This window comes from Crocuta crocuta, unplaced genomic scaffold (assembly GCF_008692635.1).
Source record: "Crocuta crocuta isolate KB4526 unplaced genomic scaffold, BGI_CrCroc_1.0 scaffold36, whole genome shotgun sequence".
NCBI classification, from domain to species: domain Eukaryota; kingdom Metazoa; phylum Chordata; class Mammalia; order Carnivora; family Hyaenidae; genus Crocuta; species Crocuta crocuta.
Window position 1 is genome coordinate 17,849,470 of NW_027532203.1, and position 22,150 is coordinate 17,871,619.

General features: G+C 42.2%; 1 protein-coding gene across 1 annotated transcript in view; it reads right to left on the reverse strand.

The window, feature by feature from the left end:
• The window catches only part of KATNAL2 (katanin catalytic subunit A1 like 2), a 67,632-nt gene that overhangs the window by 39,772 nt on the left and 5,710 nt on the right, over window positions 1-22,150 (reverse strand). Inside the window, exon 2 of the mRNA XM_077777685.1 lies at window positions 2,747-2,817. Within this exon, the coding sequence (XP_077633811.1) occupies window positions 2,747-2,817 (71 nt within the window). The remainder of the gene's footprint in view (window positions 1-2,746; window positions 2,818-22,150) is intronic.

Consider the following 22,150-nt stretch of genomic DNA (forward strand, 5'->3'; position numbering starts at 1 on the left):
TTTATATTATGCTCTCTCCCCTTCACAAGATTCAGGTCAGTTGGAACACTGAACTTTTTAGTATATGTGCTGCCGAAGTGAGCACGTCACTGAACTTTTTAAAACAAGGTTGCCATGATTATTTCCAGTGACTTTGCTAAAGTTTAAAGAAACTGCAAACGTCAGTTGGCTGTAGTCAGTCAGCCTCTATCCATACTGATGGCTCACCAGGCTTCTATACTATGTCTTAATCTCCAGTTACATAGAGAAAAGCTAACTCTGTCCTATTAATAACTTTTATTTAGTATAAAGTAATACATGCTCATTCAAGAAAAAACTGGAAAATACAGATAAGTCAAAAGAAAATTCCACTATGTTTCCCTATCTTTCCAAACATTTTTAATGTGTAAACACATATATACTTATATATATGCACTTGCAAAGGTATATATACATATATACAGTAAAGCATATATATATATGTGTTATATATATTAGTTATATATATGTGTGTATGTGTGTGTGTGTGTGTGTGTATGAGAACATACACTAGAGATTGCTTGTAGTCTTTACTCACATCACATTATATTGAACTCTTTCCAGGATCATGGGCTTTTGACTTACACAAAAATTATAAGAATAGATGATGGTAGGGCCTCCTATTTCCTAAACAAATTAATCGGGGAGCAAAACTGCTTCTGTGTGTTCCTACTACACTGTCTGAGCTTGAATGAAATCTGAATTTAATGAGGTTGGCTAGAGGAGCCACTAGAGGTTCACAACCAACAGAGTGACAGGACAGGACGTCAGGAAGAGGAGTGAGCAGTAATGAGCATGACACACTGGGAGGGATGGGGGGAGGGGCCGTTAGCCGGCGCCGAGGCCCGAAGAGCAGCATGCATGGTCCTGGGTGAACCAGATCCGTGATCATCCGCTGTCTGACCCCGCTGTTCTCCCCACTACAGCCCAACTCAGGTCTTTCTGTTTACCTAGTTGTTCCACTTATGCTCCCTCTGTGTGCCTGCCTGCAACGTCCTCACACATCATGTCTGTCCATCCATCTTCTCCACATCTTTTAGACCAGCTCACATTCCTTCTCTACAAAGCTTTTCTCTGATTGTTTATTCCAATCCACTGTAATCTATCCTCTTGGTGAGGATAAATTCTTAGACTTTTGTTAAAGACAGGTCTGCTTTTCTGACACTGATGTGTCTTTAAAAATACCTACAGTTTACTTTTACCTTGGCATCCACTCATAAGTGCCTTTACCAGCAGGTCTCAGAAAACGCTCAAGTCTAGTAGAATTTTCATTAATTGAGATGCAAGGGGCCATCTCGTGGCAGAAAGGGGGAAATGCATGCTTTGTAAATCCACAGCAGCCTCAAAGGGATAAACTGTGCTGACTTTTCTTTGTCTTTTTGCTTTTATGGTTCTCCTTTCTGATACAGTTTCTAGGCACAATTGACACTTGGGGCTGGATACCTCTGTTGTGGGTTGCTGTCCCATGCACTGAAGGGTGTTCAGCAGCGTCCCAGACATTGCTAAATGTCCCCCAAGGGACAAAACACCCCACCTGAGAACCACTGCTCTAACTTGAAATTCAAGCCCTAACCCTGAAACCTGAATATTTTCTTCCTGGCTGAAACCTGGAAAGAAAGGAGACAGGAAAGTAAACAGTGAATGAGCTCCCTTCCTCATACAACCCAGCACATCGACAGCCTTCACTGTAAGGGCTTGCACGTTTCCGGATCAGGTAGGTGGCCAAACTCAGGTGCTTCCAAATGTCCTCCCCTGCTGGTTTTTGAATGGCATTGCCCGGAAAAGAGAGGAGCACAGGTCATCCAGTAAATGCGATATCTTTATTTTGAGGGAAGGAGAATTAAGGAATAAGAGTGTGATCTCTGTGTACATAGCCAGCTGTAGGACCCTGGGAATCTCATTTGATAGGCCTGAAACCTGAATGGGAAAGGGAAGGTATCTCGTGAACTGGGTAGCTTTGTTAAAGTTTTCAAAATGCATAATGGGAATGCTATCTGTGTTGGTGAGGCCATAAAATTATGTATGTAGGTTGCTGAAGGTAGGGGCAAGGATAGGCAGAGCACAGGGGCTTTTAGGGGCAAAGCTATTTGATGTGATAGTACAATGCTGGATGCGTGACCTGATGCATTTGTCAAAACTCACGGAACCATACAACACAAGAATAAAACCTGATGTAAACTATGGACATTTGCTAACAATGATATATCAAGATTGGGGGCACCTGGGTGGCTCAGTCGGTTGACCATGAGACTCCTGATTTCAACTCAGGTTACAATCCCAGGGTCATAGGATCGAGCCCCGTGTTGGGGCTCATTCATTGTGGAGCCTACTTAAGATTCTCTCTCTCTCTCTCTCTCTCTCTCTCTGCCCCTTTCCCCTGCTGGCACTCTATCTCTCTCTCTCTCTAAAATAATATATATGTATATATATATACATCTACATATATATACATCTATATACACACATGCACACACAGAGATATATATCAAGATTGGCTCACCAATCGTAACACACACCCCACACCAATGTAAGATGTTAGTAATGGGAGACTGGCTAGGGTGGGGAGATTCCCAGTATATGGGAGCTCTGAATACTTTTGGCTCAGTTTTTCTAAAAATATAAAACTGCTCTAAGAAATTCTACTAACTACTTTTATAAGTGTATATCTAGAAAAGTGGAGGTCAGACAGAGAAGAATCACATCTGTAAATCTTTGTAATGGAACATACCCTTCTTGTGTTAAGTAATGCAGAATCAAAATAAGAATATTTTTTCGTCGCGCTTCTGTCCTCCTCTCGCACTGTGAACAAAAAGGAAAATTTAGATGGGACAACAATGAGATCTAACACTCTTTTTTAAAGCAATAAACCTTGCAGGTAAATGTAACCTGTCAAAACCAGAAAGCATGACTTAAAGGCTGGAAGGCAGTTTGGCGTCTCTAAGGATATGTGAAGTTATTTTCCATTGTCGTTTTCTTCTTAGAGCTGCCTTCTCGACTGTACACTGAAGGTACGATGATTTAAATTAGAATTGCGCTTTACTAGTCAACTTCTTCCTGCCAAGCTAATTGGCATTTTATTGCTTAGACCTGCAAAGAAATGAGTATATATATGCTCCTATTTGGGCCAGGTTAAGGAAAGTGATGGTAAAAAGAAAGTCATGAGCTAGAAATCCGCTCTGACATATCAGCTTACACATCTTCAGTTCACCCAGAGTGGTGCCCAGTCCCAGCAAAGATGTGGCCTTGAGTTCCAATAAGCCACTAAGCCGGTGACTACACAGCCAAACATTTAGAATACCCACTGAGAGTAGCAGAGGCCAGAAAAGAGAAATAGCTGCATAATAATGTCCTTATTCAAACTCGATGTACACATCCGACTTTGGCTCAGGTCAAAATCTCACTGTGAGTTCAAGCCCCATGTTGGGCTCTGTGCTGACAGCTCAAAGCCTGGAGCCTGCTTTAGTTTCTGTGTCTCCCTCTCTATCTCTGCCCTTCCTCGGCTCATGCTCTGTGTCTGTCTCTCTCTCAAAAAAATAAATAAATAAATAAACATTTAAAAAAATCAAACAGTATTATAAATTATTTTTACATTGCTTTTTTATTACGATGAAATATACATAATGTAAAATTTACCATTTTAGCCACTTATAAGTACAGTTTAGTGGCATTAAGTACATTCATACTGGTGTAGAGCCATCACCGCCATCCATCTCCAGAACTTTCTTTTCTCTCCCAACTAAAACTCTATATTCATTAGACAATAATGCCCTAACCCCATCCCCCTAAGCCCTGGTGCCCACCATTCTACCATTCTACTTTCTGTCTCTATGAATTTGCCTTTACTACGTACCTCATGTAAATGGACTCATGCATATAGTATTTGTCTTTTTGTGTCTGGCTTATCTCACTTAGCATAATGTTGTCAGGGTTCACCCATGTTGTAATATGTGTCCAAATTTTCTTCCTTTTTATGGCTGAATAACATGGTACTATAAATTTTTATATTTATAATTTTTTAAGATTATATTTTTTAAGTAATCTCCACCTCCAATGGGGGGCCCAACCTCACGACCCCGAGACCAAGAGTCACATGCTCCACCGACTAAGCCAGCCAAGCGCCCCTATAGATTTTTAAAGAAAAACAATGGACTCTGCCCCATTCCACTACCCCACTCCCCACTCCCCCCGCAGAGGCAACAATCTTAATTACTTTAGCTGTTTCTTCTGATAATTACTTCCATGTTTCTAAATACACCACTGTTTTGTGATACGTGAATATTAGGCATTAACTACTCACACCCTCTTAAGGTAGATGAGAACTATGCTGTCGTCCGACTTCTCACCCTCCCGCCCCTTACACTTATATCAATATTCAGTGATTACATTATTGTAACCATGCAAATAATGTTCCCTGCTGAATCAGAAAGCACTTTCCCATTTCTGTACATCATTTTTTCTTAGAATCAATACTCGCCTCATTTTTTTTTTTTACCTTGGCTTCTTTTCTATATACATATTACTAATTTTCAAACAGCGACACACTCTAAAGCCCTCTCCTGTCACTTTCTTCAGCATCTGATACATCAGATAATGTGTCACATACATTTTCCCTTCTCCCTCCTCCAAGGAGTGTATTTTCCTTCAATGCAAAAGAAATGGTCTCAGAATGCATGACAGGGAAGAAGCCTTAGGATTGCTCCTTGGAGCTTCTGTTGCCTTAGCGTGTGTGTATGTGGGTTGAGACCCAACCTGAGATGTGTTATAGTTGGTCACAGTAACAGTTTGAAAGCCACTACACAAAATGACATTATCCTGATCTTAAGATATTCAACACTGGCAGTTTTTGCTCCTCTTTCTGAAGATGTTGACACGACAACTCTTGATAAAGACTGAAACTTTTCTAATTTACCATATTTAGTAACTTTGACTTTGGTAGTCAAAATCTTCCACCCCCCCATTTTTGTTTTTGTTTCTGTTTTGTTGTTTGTGATTTGATTTGACTTGCCTGTAGTGCCATCTAGTGTATTAGAAGGGGAAACACTTCATGAAATTTAGGTTTGTTCCAAAGTAATTCGCATAAACGATGACAATCATTGCAAAATTCAGTCCAAGTTGGGTTTGCAAAATAAAGATATAATCACATGTTAGACAAGCAGTGATAAGATTGATAGGATACGTTTAACTGACTGAGCCACCCGGGCGCCCCCTTCTGATAGGATATGTTCCTAAATAGGCAAATTCTCAAGTTCATGCTTGGGGTTTTGATGCAGAATTTTAAGAGTCTAGAAGGTACCGGGAGATCATTGAGCCTCAGGAACCTGAGATCCAGATAAATTAAGGGATTTACTCAAAACCTGCAGAGTTGAGCTCAGAACCCAGTGTTCTTCCCTCCATCAATTCCTCCGTTTTAACCCCCTCCTCTTTAACCTCCGCTCCCACCCCTACTCCTGGACTACAGACTAGAAAGAAACTGCTATTATAATTTGTCAAAACCTGTGTGCCAAGTTTGCTAAAATCAAACAATTGTGGTTACCAGACAGTCTTTCTTAGCTGACCTCACAAAGCAATGCCAAGAATGGTGTCTCTTACAATTCCTCAAACCTAAAATTGCACAGTTTTAGTGGCCATATCAAAGCAATTACTGGCTAGAACTCCTTCAAAGAGTCAGTGTCCCTGCTGTACCAGGACTGTTGTGTCTCGTAGGAAGATTACACTTTTTAATTTCTGAAGAGTCAGATTCCTGCTGTAAATGAGCTAATCCGTGCTGTGTGTGTGTGTAAAGGTCTTTGAGAACAAAAGGATTGGAGCTAAAGAGCCATGAAAGTTATGTACGCTCTCAGAGCCGCTTCAGGGGACACTGGCTAGTGCCCTTTCCAACTGGACAGTGTTTCTGCAAACTGTGGGGTGCTGTGCCAGTATCAGGGTCAGTGATCGGTGGGCGCTCAACAGCTGTGAGTTGCTTTGTTTGTATAATTGAGAGTCTCTCCATCCTTCACTCTGGAAGCACACACTTCTTAATCTAAATGTGCACAGATGTACATGTTCTTTTCTGAGAAGGACGCTAAGAAAGATTAGCTAAGGAGTGTTTTGCTTGTGTTCCTCAGTACTGCACACACTTCACTGTGTTTGGATGATAGCTCTGGATTTCCTGAAGATGAGCATCTGGGTAGAGTGAGAAAACTTATTAGGTGAGCAGAAAAAGATCTTGGGAGGGGTATTTTTAAAAGGGGATGGGAGGAAGTGCCTGGCTGGCTCAGTTGGTGGACTGTGCGACTCTTGATCTTAGGGTCGTGAGTTCAAGCCCCGCATTGGGCATAGAGCTCATAAATAGGGAACAAATAAAAGGGGAAGGGAGGGCTGGGGAGGATGGAGGAATGGGGTTGGGTAACAGATAAGGGATACACAGCTTCTTTTTGGGGTAGTGAAGATGTTCTGAAATTACCGTGGTGATGGTTGTACGTACACCCCTGTAAGTATGCTTCGGGTGAGCTGTATGGTGTGTGGATTATATCTCAAATAAGCCCGTTTTAAAATGCTCCTCCCCAAAATGGAGAGAGGTAGAGGGAAAAAAGGCCAAAATGAATGTAAATAATATGAGTAACTTTTTTAGCCTGATTCATAAAACAAATGGTCTGACTGAAAATAAAAATCTTTCATGCAACATTTTGAAGTGATTCAGAATGGAAATGGTGGGGAGAAAGAGCAGCTGATCACCCACATCGCTGTGAGAGCCTGCTCCCCACCCTGACCACAGAGCCCGGGCTACCACCAGCTCCTTCCCGGGATCTGATGAATCAGTTATCGTGAGCGGCCGAGCCCAGTGTGTGTACAGGGTAGTGTCCTGAACAGAAAAGAAAACACAAAACCATCTAGGCAGACATTTCTTTTTACTGTCTACTTTTTCTTTTTGGTTTTGTCATCATGGGCCATGCACATAAAAGTTGAAGAAATGACCTTAGGGGCTCCTGGGTGGCTTAGTTGGTTAAGTATCTGACTTCAGCTTAGGTCATGATCTCATGGTTTGTGAGTTTGAGCCCCGCGTCAGGATCTGGGCTGACAGCTCAGAGCCTGGAACCTGCTTCAGATTCTGTATCCCCTTTCTCTCTGCCCCAGCCCCTGCTCACACTCTGTCTCTGTCTCTGTCTCTGTCTCTCAAAAATAAATAAACATTGAAAAAAATTCAAAAAAATTATTAAAAACAAAGTTGAAGAAGCCACCTTAAATATTGTTAATATTTCTTCAGTTCACTGGACAAAAATAAGCCTATTTCAGTAAAAAAAAAATTCTTTCTTTTTTTTTAAGAGAGTGTGTGTGCATGTGCATGAGTAGGAGAGAGGGGGAGGGAGAGCGAGAGCAATAGTGAGAGAGATTGAGAGAGAGAGAGAGAGAGAGAGAGTCTTAAGGTGGCTCCATGCCCAGCCTGGAGCCCAATGTGGGGCTCAATCCCATGACCCTGGGATCATGACCTGAGCTGAAATCAAGAGTCCGAAGCTCTACTGACTGAGCCACCCAGGTGCCTTGTAAATTTCTTTAAAAGCAGGCATTTTAAAAAAATTTATGTAGATAATATCCAGACTTGGCAAGTTCTGAAAGAATATACTCTCAGATATGACTGGTGGAAATGTAAACTAGTACAAACATTTTATGGAGCAAATTGGCAAAATCTATCAAAATGAAAAATGCACAGACTCGTTGACCCAGCAATTTCTCTCCTAGCAATTTCCACCATAGAAGATCAATTATATTATGTTATAGAAATAGTCCATGTATGCACAGTGATTAATGTTCAAGGATGTTTAACACAGCATTATTTGTGTTCACAAAAAAATAGCAATATGCTATAAATGTCCATTAGTGGTTAAATAAGTCATGGAGCAAGCTCACTGTGGGATGCAAGGCACCAGTAAGAAGAATGAGACGGATCTATTTACACTGGTGAGGAAAGGTTCTGAACACGTCGTGTTTTCTTTCCACCCACTCACTGCTCCCCCAGTATTGTGTTACTTGGGGAAAGAAAGCTTGAAACACAAGCTTAATTAAATTTGATAAAGAAAAAACTTCAAGTAGTACAGTTTAAAAAGTAAAGATTCTTGGGACATCTGGGTGGCTAATCAGTTAAGCATCTGACTCCTGGTTTCGGCTCAGGTCATGATCTCATGGTTTTGCGTTAGAGCCCCACATTGGGCTCTGCACTGACAGTGCGGAGCCTGCTTGGGATTCTCTCTCCCTCTCTCTCTGCCCCACCCCTGCTCACTCTCTATCTCTCTCTCAAAATAAATAAACTTTAAAACTTTTTAATAAAGTAAAACCTATAAATAAAAGATTCTCTCTTCCTTCTATCTGCTATTTTTAATTTCTCATGTAATAGTTCAGAATATCATATCACACATATCAACATACCCATGAGCAACTTTTAAAAATTTTATGAAAATGGGATAATTTTGTTTACACTGTTGGGCATCTTGCCTTTTCCTGCCACTTAATAATATGTCTTGTGAATCATTCCAGCATATGTACATCTACTTTATTCTAAGACTTACTGTAAAGTGAAAAATCACACACATACCCACAATCCTTCCCTCATAGAAGTAAGGAATAAACCCCAGATATGTAATTACCTCTGGGCACAGGAATGGGACGGGGACACAGCAACTTAGGTGTCAATCCGTATGAATAGTTCAGATGTAATACATTGGCAAGTAGGGAGCAAACAAAACCTCAGCTTGGGGTCAACTGTTCACAGATTAGAAAATGTCTAGGCCAAGGAGTGACACCCACCACCTTGGGAGCAGCCACTCTGACAACCGGGTTCCCTGCCCAGCCTTGGTCGGTATGGGTGCAGGGCAGTGTTCTCTTCCACCGGGAGGGGGAGACCCATACAAAGTCACTCAAAGGCACCTCTTCCTCCACACATGGTTCCCACACCCATGACCCCACGTCCCTCCCTTCACCTCACATCCACAGCGGCGGAGAAACCTAGGAATCATATTGTCCACCACCCATCGGTAGGGCCTCGGGTTTCACAACCACCCTGACAAAACTTGAGCTGGAGAATTTATCAGAATTATGTCCTTCAGATTCCCTGGAGTGTTGTTGAAACAGTGAACCCACTGACCTGTGGACCCACAGGAGATCAGGACAGACTGGAGGACAAAGGTCTCCATCCCTGAGAGGGAGGCACTGTGGGACCCTAGGCTGATCCGGGCAACGCTGCCCATATTCTTCAGAGAGGCTTGCCCAGGGGTCTGATTTCATTCCTGGAAAATGGCAGTCGTCCCAATGCTAGTCAAGAGTATTTCCGGGGGAGTTTGGCCAGAATCACAAAGTTTGGCAAACAGTCCTGATGTCTGTGGCAGATGATGGGGATTCAGGGATACCCTTTGGTTCTGTGACTTAGAATCTGTTTGGTAATAAAGCTGAGCTTTCCTACTATGCAGATTGTGAAAACTAAGCTTGTACTTCAGGGCTCCGGGCCTTGAAATAATGTTTCGACTTTTTCTTTGAAACAAGTTTGATGGGAATTCAGAAATAGAAAAAAGGCATATGAAGCTACTATTCAAATACCTAATGCTAAATGTTTAAGATGTGCTATCACTTGAAACACAGAATGTGGTCTTATAAATTTGTTAATTCAAAGTGTAAAGTTTACCAGATCTGTAACATCTTTATACTCCGGCCATTCAAAATGAGCATGGCAAGCTGTCTTCTGAATGAAAGAACTAAGAATGGACCACCAACAAATGGTCAGTTTAAACTGTAAAAGATAAAGCTGCCTCTTAGCACAGCTGGCAACGCATCAGTCTCATAATCTAAAGGTCCTAAACTGTAAAAGATGGTATGCCCCTGAAATGGACACAATTAGATGCTCAATTAATTTCTATCTACCAGAGAAAGGAGGACCAGAAGTGAACATCGAACTGAGGTATCTCATTTGTCTCTGCTTCAATGATCTGGCTGTTTTCTTTTTCCTTCATTTCCTTTGTGGGCAATTGTGCAACAAAAATGCCTCCATTATCAGTTTCAAAATTGAATCCTATGATACTGTAGCCTGAGGAAAAGGAAGCATTGAATATCATCCCTAGTTTTAGACCCAGAAGATATTTAGGAAATGTTACTGTATATACACCACATGCAACATTAGTGCTTTTAATTTCTTTTTTACGGGTGCAATGGAGATTAATTTGCATGAGCTCGTTTCAATTTCTGTAATAAGATCCAAATTTTGCATTAAGCTTTCCATCTCAAAAACAAACAGTTAAAAAGGACACATTTCTTCTTTCAAATGTTTTTATTATAGTTCTATTTTACAGTCCCTGCATCTAATATTCACTTAAAAGCTCAAATATATACCCATAGGTTCTAATTTGTTTTCTTGTTTGTTTCCTGATTACCTCCTGTTTCTACCAGGAAACTTGCTAAGTTTCAAACACTGTGCAACTTGACAAAGCACTAGAACCACCAAAAGAGTGTCTCTGGATCTGGGGAAGGCATTTATTGTATTTAATACAGAGCCAGAACGGGTCAGCTGTGCTCAGGAACAGTGTTCCTTGAGAAGAGGCATTTGCTGTTAACCCTGAGTAGGAACTGGTGATGGCATTTGGGATTTCAGAGAAGTATAAAGTCTACTGAAACACAGGAGACTTCCCATACCGTGCCATTGTTTAACACTGAACCAGATTATGGAAGTATGATATTTGTGTTCTTTTCAAAAGCTCATGCCCACACAGGCTACTTTCTGCTTTCAACAGAGCTGCACGATGGGGAGGTCAGACTGCTGGTAACCGAAAGGCGATATCAGTCCCCTGACATGTGCAATGTGAAGTTCTCAGTATTGCCTATGAGGTAAATTAAAGGATTTAATGTAAACCCATCAAGCCTTTAGAACCAACTTCTCATTCACCAGGGATAGAGCCTCAGGTGAGATGTCAAGGAAGCAATCAGACAATCTAGAAGGGGAGATGTTCTGCAAAACAATTCTCGAGGTTTCTGGAACAAGTCAGTGCCATTGAAAAGAAACAAAAATAACAGTAGAGACGGTAGGGGTGGGGGCTGTGGTAATGCAAAGAAACTTAAGGCCAAGACAACCAGATACAATGCATGACCCTGGTTAGAGAACTAGCTGGTTAAAGAACAGTATTTATTATATGATTTCATTTTGATAAAATGTGTGTGTGTGCATATATCTGTGTATACATAGAGAAAGATCTGGAGGGGTGCGTGGATATACACTAAGGTTCACCTTTGGTTCCTTAGTGTCTCTGGGTTGTGGGAATGTTGTGTGTTTATTTTATTTATTCTCTTTGTTACCTATCATTTCTTTAAGCTTGATTTATGAATATGGAAGTAATCATGCAATATTAGAACTGCCAATTGATACTACTGAGAATATTGAAAACAATAAAAACTGTCAGGAATTCTTAAATCTAATAAATTCTAAGACTTGGGATATCTTTAAAACCTAGAATGATAGGGAAAATCTAGACTACTATATAAATAAACTAGTATATATAATGTTTAGACAACTGGAAAGAAGTGAAGGAAGAGTTGAATAATACCTTCCAACATATACCTATAGACTTGTTCAAGAGATTAAAAAAATTAAATATAAAAAGATAAAGGAAGTGCAACCACTGAACTTTCCTGATTTGGGCAAGAGATCTGGCCAGATGCATTCCTGGAGTTCTGACTAGGATCTAATTTTAGATCCAATCTAATCAAAGGAGCTATAATCAGTGCTGCCATTTTAAGTTATGAGTATTAAGTGATGATTTTTAGTGGTGAGAGTAGTAATAATAAAATGCAGGGGCACCTGGGTGGCTCAGTTTCTTAAGTGTTGGATTCTTGATTTCAGCTCAGGTCATGATCCCAGGGTTGTGGGATGGAGACTCACATGAGGCTTCAGCACTAAGCATGGACCTTGCTTAAGTTCTCTCTCTCTCTCTCTCTCTCTCTCTCTCAAATAAATAAATAAATAAAAACAAATAAAAACTAAATAAAATGTAGTCCTGCTAAGAAAAGGGTAAGTGCCCTCAAGGATAACTGAGGGGAGGGCTGGCTTAGGCTCCTCTGACTCCAGCTTTGCTGCTGATGTTCAGGTGGTCAGAGCAAATGGCTATTCATACACTCAAGAATGTGTTCGATGCCTGTGTCCTACACCACTCTGGGGACAAGCCAGATGTAGGAACTATTACGGGTCTTACGAGGCTAAACTGTTTGACTTTGAACAATTCCCTTTCTCTCTCTAGGCCTTAATTCCTCCACCTACTCAGAGGTGTGTGCTCACCCAGGACCTAAACTACTTTGATTCATGTTCCAGCTTCACCTCTTTCCATTATGTGACCACATGAAAATTAATTTGATCTCCCTGAACCTCAGTACCCCCATCCATAAAATAGGGGAAGTACTGCTCGTTTGCTGGGTTAAGCTGAGGTTAGAAACGATCATCAACAGCGGGTGCAGGGCACTAGGGACCAGACGAGCATAGGGCAGAGGGGCCCAGGGACCACCTATAGGAGTCCATTTCCTTGGGGTGAGGTCCACAGCCCACACCAACAAGATGGGCGGGTCCTTCTAAGGCCAGGCTCAGGGTTGGGGCTGGGCTGCACACTGCGGGGTTTCCGCACCCCAAGGACCAGAAGCTAGGCTGCTGGGTGCACCCAGGCCACAGGCCCAGCTCCTCAGGCCCTTATGGGGCCAGAAGCAGCAAGCAAGCCCCGCTGGAGCAAAGGCAGAGCCGGCCACCAGCCCCAACTGAAAGGAGCTGTGGCAGGAGTTGAAGGGACTCTCTACCCAGCCCCCACTCAGTGGCTGTGCTCGGGGAGACCAGGGCCGTGACACAGTCAGTGGCCTGCACAAACACCAGCACCCTAGCAGCCTTGCCAGGGACGTGGCCCAGGGGAAGAGGCTGGCTCCTGTAGATCAAACACTGAGCCTGATTTGGAGAAGAAGATTCCCCAAAGCGTCCTGGAACTGCTCCTCAGGAGTCCGGAACCGAGGAAAACCACCCACAACCCTGCAGAAGCCTCCAGCGGCCAATCGGAGGCCCTGGGCACAGACAGAAAACCACAGGAAAGCCTCCGAGCTCGAAAGCACTCCCCTGCCCCCCGGTGTCCCAAGGTCATGAGAGAACACAAGGAAGAGCCACAGTGTTGCTCCAATTTAGCCCAGAGAGCAGGAATCTTCTGGCTAAAGGCAGTTCCATCCACAGTCTGCGGTCCTTGGCAGTTGTCCGGAACCAGCACAGATGCCTTGTCGGAGGCCCACGCTGCAGTGGCCTTCACCAGGCCACTCTGGTGCCTCTCAGAATAGACAGGGGCACAACCAAGAATGACACCTGGGTGGCCCCAAGGGGAAGGGGCTGTGAGTCAAAGTCCCGGTGGGTGCCAAAGGACATGAGCAGTCCTCTGCTTTGCTCAGCCAGAAATCACACCAGGCCTTCTCCAGAAGGAAAAGCCCAAGGCCCAAGACAACACAAAGAAGAAACGTCCTCTGTAGGGCTGTCAAGAAAGAAGGAAGGAGGGCCACTGCCTTCGCAAGTGTTCACTCTGTCGGTGGTTGCTTCAGACTACTCCGCCTTAAAACGCAAAAGCACAAGGCTCGGAGAAAACCAAATGAGACAAAAACAAGCAAAGTCTAGACAGCTTAGACTAGGAAAATGGGCAGGAGGCCTGTTGCCCAAGGCCAAAGAGAAGCTTCTAACAACCAAGGATTCAGGGAGGGAAAATAAAAACTTTTAATTTGGATGGCAAGCCAGTGGGCTCCCTCCATGAAGTCGAGGAGGCAGATCTGGATGACGAGTTGCAGCCACCCACCATGTCTTTTGAGTCATACTTCTACTATGACTGGCCAAGGAGAAAAAAAATAAAATAAAAGACCATGAAAACTTCAGCTACTGCATTCGGAGAAAAAAGACTTCAGAATGACTCTAAAGCACTAGGGGAAATTTGGACTCCGTTCCGAAATTACCTCAGGTGAACAAAAGCAAGTCAGGGAAGGTGCAGCCGTCAGGAGCCCACTGGGCCAGGTCGAAAGAGGTTCCCCATTGACACACTCCCCAATGACAGACCTCTCATTACCCAGGGCGCAGGTCAGTTACTGAACTCTTCTGTCTGCTTTGATGTCCTCCTTCCCACCGAAGCAAGAAGCACTGTCTTCACCGCAGGAAGAGGAAGAAGCTGGATTTACTGGACGCAGAATGAATTCAAAGATGCAGGTGTTCTCTGGTCCCAAGTGTGCCCAGCTCTACGAAATGGTGACCTGTACCAACAGTGCCTCTGGGTACTGAAAAAACAACATGGATCTTTGAAGTGGGAGGAGTCACACTTTCTGTTCCTGAACCCATTTTGGAGATGTTATGCGGATTGGCAGTATCGCATAGAGAAATACAGTCATGTGCTGGTTGAAGAAATAGATGAATTATGGAAAACTCATTGATCCCAGTGGGAAAGTCCAGAAGAGCATGAGGCGTGGTGGGAGATGTACGTGCAGCTGCGGGGGCCTGAGAGCGGCGGCAGCGAGTGCAGACAATGAATATCGGATCTGCACAGGCCAATAGGCCCAAGGGCTGACCAGCAGAGCTGGTCCTTTTCAATTCTGTGGCCCAGCGCCCTTCCGATGTTCCAAGCAGCCGGGAGAGGTCCACACAGAAGTCTGCAGGACCACACCCTGCGGGAAGCAGCCATGCTCTCTGCAACAGGGACAGAGTGCTTTAATATATTTTTTAAATGTTTTATTTATTTCTAGGAGAGGGAGCGAGACAGCGTGAGCAGGGGAGGGTGAGAGAGAGAGGGAGTCACAGACTGAAATAGGCTCCAGGCTCTGAGCTGGCAGTCAGCACAGAGCCCGACGCGGGGCTCGAACCCACGAACCGCGAGATCATGACCTAAACGAAAGTCAGATGCTTAACCGACTAAGCCACCCAGGCGCCCCCAGAGTGACAGCCTTAACCTCCTCTCTGAGAAGCCAGCCTGTGACTGCCCGGGCTCCAGCAGTGCCTACGGGGAGGTGGCCGGCGGCAGGAAACCTGCCAAGTAAAGTGCCCGGATGATGGCCAAGCCATTGGAAGATTTCAAGAACACATTCTCTGGACATAAACTGAGGACTTGCCTTGGACATGGAATTTGGGGTGGGGGAAAACAAGGGCGGCAGGGGTTAGGAGATGGGCCTTCCCAAGGAGACCAGAATCTCTTGCTTTGTGGAAACTTCCTGACATTCACTCCTGTAGTTTTCAAACGTTGCCCCTGAAGACCTATGTGCCACAGCCACTGCCTCCCCACCTGGAGAATGCTCCAGAACTCCGAAGGTGTGAAGCCTTAGTTTTACCGAGGATTTTAAGATCAATTATAGTTTTGTCAAGTTAGCCCCTCTGTAAACAATAAGACATCGTTTTAATTAGTATCCTCAGATTCTTCATACGTACATATATACATATGTAAAACTACTTGGCATGGGATTATTTTTTTAATCTCACAGTAAATAAGGCCTTCTTGGACACGAACCCAGAAACTATTAATTTAAAAGACTGATAAATTTAGCTATAAAAATTTTTAGAAAAAAACAAGGTCAAAGACAGCATTCTGGGAAAGATATTTACATTTTTTTAAATACTCAAAGGCCAACTTCTATATATAGTAAGCACTCACAAATCAGCAGGGAAAAAAGACCACAATTTACCGTAAGAATGAGCAAAACATAGGAAAAGATGGTCCACTGAAAAGAAAACACAAATGACTCTTAATTTTATGAAAAGGTGCTGCTCAATCTTATAAAATTGCAAATGAAAAACATAATGCGATACAAAATTTCACCTGTTAGATGAGTAAAGTTCAAAAGGACAGCCTGCTGTGTTAGAACGATTATCCTGCATTACTAATAGATGTATAAATCGGTACAACATTTATCAGAGTTAACAGGCAAAATGCTGAAAGCATATATTCTTTGGTACAGCAATATCACTTATAGAATGAGAGACAGAATATGTAAATGGATAATGGTCAGACCCATGTGAGCTCAGGCAGCCAAACCACAACGTCTGCAGCAACCAACCCAAAAACCAAACCACAGCCTCCACAGCAAGCCATCCAGGAAACGAAATCACAGCCTCTGTAGCACTTGGCCCAGAATGTTCAGGATTCAGTCAACAACTGCCAGCCTCACAATTTTTGCCCCCAGCTTCTGAATCAGGGCCGAGCAGAAAAAGCCAAGTATGCTCTCCAAACCAGGTATATAAGGTAGCTTCTGGGCAGCCTGCCCCCAGCTTTCCCCAGGTCAACAACCTCTAATCAGAAAATACCCAAAGCCTTCCTTTTTTTTTTCACTGTAAAGCTTTCCTACTTCCTTGCCTGCCTTTGATTCTCTGCCAAATAAAGGCAAGTGACAGTACCTGACTCCTTTGCTACAGCAAGCTCTCAATTAATGGGGATGGTTAATAAATGCTCTTATTTGGATGGTTTTCATTGAATTCCACAAGAACTTTATTCTACAGATGCACGTCTGCCAAATATACACATATAAAAACCTTTGGACATAGCAACTTCACCTACAGGATTTTACCCTACAGATATACCTGTGTGTATAGATGTATTCATTAATGCACAGACATGGCCAAGGCATTTGAAGCCACTTTTTCCCAAGTATATTTGCCTGCCTCTAAGATGCTAAGATGCGGAGTAGTATGTTTGACAACCTCAAGGGGCTATAGATACAAAAGTTGGAATCCAGGACACAGCATGATAGGGGACCCAGGCAAAACGTATGAAGGAGGGTCAGTCCTAGCACTAAGGACTAAGGACAAAGAAGAAGTTAAGCTGCCCGAGCTCAGTTTCCCATTGTCTTTGTGGCCCAGAAAAATCTCAGTCCTGGAAATTGGATTAAAATGTTCCTGGATTGCTAGTATCTCCCCCTAGGTACAATAATGCCTCCTAGCCCCACTTCTAGTCAACATTATATCAGAGGTCTTAACCAGGAAGATTAGGCAAGAAAACCAAATGGCAGAAGAATGTGAAAAGAACTAATTCTGTCTTTGTTTGTGAATAATATGATTGTGTAGACAGAGAAGTCAAGAGAATCCACAAACAAATCTTAGAATGAATGAATTAGTTTAGTTTAGCAATGTTGCTCAAATAAAATCAATATACAAAAATCAATTATGTCTCCACATACCAATAATAAACATAAAATGAGGTTTAAAGAAATAAGAAACCACTTCCAGTGACCATTTTCAATAGTATCAAGAAACTAAAAGTGTATCTAACAAAAGATAGACAAAATATGCAGAAAACCCTAAATTGCTACTGAAAAAAATTAAGAATATAGTCATAAAAAAGATAGGCATTGACCAGAAGTTTCATTATTTTTAAATTGTCAATTCTCCTAAGTTTATCTTCACATTCAGTTCCATCCCAATCAAAATCCAGCAATCTTTGTGGATTTTGACAAGTTGATTCTAAAATATATAAATATGTCTTGACAATAATAGTAACCATTTAATAAAATACCAGTAGAAGTCTTTGCTTTAATAGATATGGAGATTATGCAACTACAGCTATTAAGACAGCGTGGTATTAGCATAGGAAATAGACAGCTAGACCAGGGGAACAGGCTTGAGGGCCCAGAAACAATTCTGCATATACCTGGACAAAGATCAGTGTCAGAAAGGACATCTTTTTGGTAAATGCTTTTGGAAAAATTCCATGTCCTACCTCACTCCTTACACACAGATGTGTGTGTGTGTGTGTATGTGAGTGTGTGTGTGCATGCACACACAAATCAGTTTCACATGGATTGCAGATCTAAATGTGAGCACAATATGATTTTTAGTAGATAATATAAAAGAATATTTTCATGATTTTAGAATAGGGAAAAGATTTTCTAAAAGTACAAAAACCCACATTAACTGTAGAAGGAAAGATTAATAAAGTGATTTTTATGGGACGCCTGGGTGGTTCAGTCAGTTAGGCGACTGCTCTTGGTTTTGGCTCAGGACATGATCCCACAGTTCACGAGTTCCAGCCCTGTGCTGGGCTTTGCACTAACAGGGTAGAGCATGCTTGGAATTCTCCCTCTCTCTCTCTCTCTCTCTCTCCCTTTCTTTTTTCCCCTAACCTGCTAGCACTCTCTTTTTCTTAAAATAAATACACTTAATAAATGAAGTGACTTGTATTAAAATATGAATTTTTGTCCATAAAAGAGAACATTTTAGTATGTTGCAAATATCAAGACTTAAAGGAATATACAAATATATAGTGGATTCCCCAAAAGAATTGATTAAAAAGATAAAGTAACCCCAATAGAAAAATTGACAAGAGAAGTAGGTGCCTTGCAAAATGAGATATCCAAATAGCTAATAAACAAAAGGTACTTGACCTAATTTGTAATCAAGGAGACATGAAATAAAGGATAAATAATTGGTAATACCAAATATTGATAGGGATGTGGAGCAATGGGAATTCTCAGGCACTGAAAGGGCAATATAAACAGATATAACCACTGTGGGAAACTGTGTGGCATTACCTATGAAAGTTGGATGTATGGCTATTCTATGTTTCAGCAGTTCCTCTCCTGGGGGTCCTAAGTACCTGTTAGCTGCCTTCCCTGCTAAAATATAATCACCATGAAGGTAGAGGAAGTGTCTTGTTTTCACCACTGTATCCCCAGAACTTAAGGTATCTCATTCAGGTTCTCCATAAATATTTGTGGAAAAACTTCCAAGATAGGTAATAAGGTAAGGGGGATCCTTATAGATTTTGGATATTAACCCTTTATCTAATATGTCATTTGCAACTATCTTTTCCCATTCCGTTGGTTGCCTGTTAGTTTTGTNGGGGGGGATGGGCACGGAGGGGGGCACTTGGGATGAGCACTGGATGTTATATGGAAACCAACTTGACAATAAACTATTTGTAAAAAAAAAAAAAAATAAGGTAAGGGAGAAATACAGAATGAAGAAAACAATCTCTTCTGTGAAAAGAAAAAGATATAAGTATTTATGCAGTCGTGACACATAAATATGCTTCTAATTAGATCTATAAGAAACTATAGATGATAGTTTCTTACAAAGTGAGAAACCAGAAGTGGGCAGGAGGGTAGAGAGTAGGGAAGAAGGCATTTACTTTTCATTATATACCTTTCTTTTAAATACTGTTTGAATTTTTATACCATTTTAAATTTTTTTAAATTTTCATTTATTTTTGAGAGAGAGACAGAGACAGAGAATGAGCAGGGGAGGGGCGAGAGAGGGGGAGACAGAATCTGTAGCAGGCTTCAGGCTGTCAGCACAGAGTCTGATGTGGGGCTCGAACCCATGAACCTTGAGATCATGACCTGAGCTGAAGCTGGATGCTCAACCGATTGAGCCACCAAGGTGCCCCTAATTTTTTAAAAACATTTATTCAGTTTTGAGAGACAGAGTGAGACAGAGCAAAAGTGAGGAAGGAGCAGAGAGACAGGGAGAAACAAAATCTGAAGCAGGCTCCAGGCTCCCAGCACAGAGACTGATGCAGGGCTCAAACTCACAAACTTGAGATCATGACCTGGGCCAAAGTTGGCTGCTTAATCAACCAAGGCACCCAGGTGCCCCTTTAATTAAAAAAAAAAATTAATGTTTATTGTTTTTGAGAGAAAGAGACAGAGAGCAAGCAGGGGAGGGGCAGAGAGAGAGGGAGACACAGAATTAGAAGCAGGCTCCAGGCTCTGAGGTGCCAGCACAGAGCGGGGCTCTAACCCACAGACTGCAAGATCATGACCTGAGCTGAAAGTTGTCTGCTTAACTGACTGAGCCACCCAGGTGCCCCATTTTTTCTTATTTGGGGGGGGGGGGCGGGCAGGGGGTAGAGAGAGAGAGAGAGAAAGATTCTCAACAGGCTCTACACTTAGTGCAGAGACCGATGTGGGGCTCTGTCTCACGACTCTGGAATTATGACGCGAGCTGAAGTCACGAGTTGGACACTCAAATGACCGAACCACTTGGCACCCCTGCATTTTTATACCATTTTTGAAAGCAACTTCACTAAGGTATCCTTTACATATAGTAGAATGTATCCATCTCAAGTGTACAGTCCCATGAATGTGTGCACATATGTAATCAAAACTCCAGTCCAGACTTAGAATATTTCTGTCACCCAAATGTGTTCCTTCTGCCCCTATGGCTATTGGCAGAATTCAGTTCCATATGAGTTGTAGGACTCTGGGCTTTGGTTTCTTGTTGGCTGGTGGCTGGAAGCTTCTGTCAGTTCTTTGCCACATGGGTGTCTCCGGAGGGCAGCTCATGACATAGCAGATGGCTTTGTCACAGACAACAAATGTGGATCCTGCTTGCAAGTTTTTTAGTTTCTGGCATTTATGGGGAAATTTTGGCCATGAGTTCACCATATTGTTTCCTTTTCTTCATCTCCACTCTGGGATATGAACTGTATATATGTTAAACTACTTGATATTGTCCTTTAGGTCACTGAGGCTTTGACCATTTTTTTCTTCAGACTTTTTCTATGTCCTGTGGTTTAGATAGTCTCCAGTGAATATTTTAGATTAAAATACTGTCTTTTTCAACTCTGTAAGTTGTGTTTTATTCTTTTTGTATCTTCCGGCTTTTTCCTCTTCATGTTTTCCTTAGGTGCTTAAACAAATTTATAATGGCTATTTTTAAAGTCCTTGTCTCCTAACGCTGTCTTCTCTATTTCTAAACCTATTTCTGTTGACTGATGCTTGCCCTGGTTTTGTTATATTTTCCTGTTAAGAAACAGGTCATAACTACTTAGGACCACCAGTAGTTTTTTTTACTGGATGTCAGTCTTTGTGACTATCTGGATTTTATTGTCTTCTTTTAAGTGTGTTGAGTTTTATTTTGCCATAAAATTATTTGCAGGTAACCTGATCCTATCAACCTTGTGTTTAAGCTTTGTTAGGAAAGAGATAATAAAGTAGCCCTACTCTAGAGCTGGTTTAGCACAGAATCCTGGAATCTCAACTAAGTGCTCTACTGGTCTGCAACATTTCTCCACTCAGGCTCCTTGACAGTAGGATGTCTTTCAATGCTATAAGGAGGTTCTGTGAGTACCAATAGGTGTGCAGCTTATTGTTCCCTGGGAATTGGTTTTCCCCCAGCTTTGTACATTTTCACTCAGTGGATGCACAGCTTAGTATTCAGCCCCAAACTCAGATATGGAGCAATTTGTTTGCATAGACCCTCCTCTCTGGTCTCTTTTCCTCCCAAACTCCTCTCTGTCTCATCTCTGCTGTGCTTAGATACCCCCATATGGGCCAGAACCCAGTTACTGCTTCCAAGTAGAAGGCCTTCACTCATCAGCACATTGTCCACTGTCTGAAAAGATTATTCCTCTATAATACAAATAAACTGCAGGCCAGTGTTCTAGTTCTTCACAGCAGGAAGGCTGTCCCAGTGGAAAGCAGAAGGCTGTATCAATTGTTTCAATGCCTACAAGATTTATCCGGGTGGTGAGAAATATACTTTTTACATTTAAGAATAAAACCTGGGGCTCCTGGGTGGCTCAGTTGGTTAAGCGTCCCTCAGGTCATGATCTCACAGTTTGTGGGTTTGAGCCCCGTGTCGGGCTCTGTGCTGACAGCTGGAAACTTCAGATTCTGTGTCTCCCTCTCTCTGACCCTCCCCTGCTCACACTGCCTCTCTCTCTCTCAGAAATAACTAAAACATCAAAAAAAATTTTTTTAAAAACCCCTAATGAATGTTATTTTCTCCAAAAGGAAGGGTGTTTTTCACCCAAGACATCACATCTACACATTCATATTTGTGTGCTCTCGTATTCTCTTTTAGTGGTTAAATAAAGAAATAAAACACAACAACACATGTCCAAGAGTAGCCAGGTGACATTAGCAAAGTGTTGCAGGCTGTCTGATTAGTCTCCCTTTCTTGGTCCAAGTGTAGGAAGAATGTGGTCCCTGGCAGCCTGCACACTTTGTAGGATCCCCTCAAGGCTGCAGCAGTGGTCAGCAGGGAAGCGGTTAATCTTCCTTATGTAAGAGCAGGGAAGAGCACTTACAACATAAAAGTTACTTAAAATTCAGCTTAGCCTTATGGTGATTTAGAGTTTGTTTAATTAGTATTTAGAACTGCACATTGTTTATAGCTATTGGTATTTCAATAGATGCTTAAATGTTT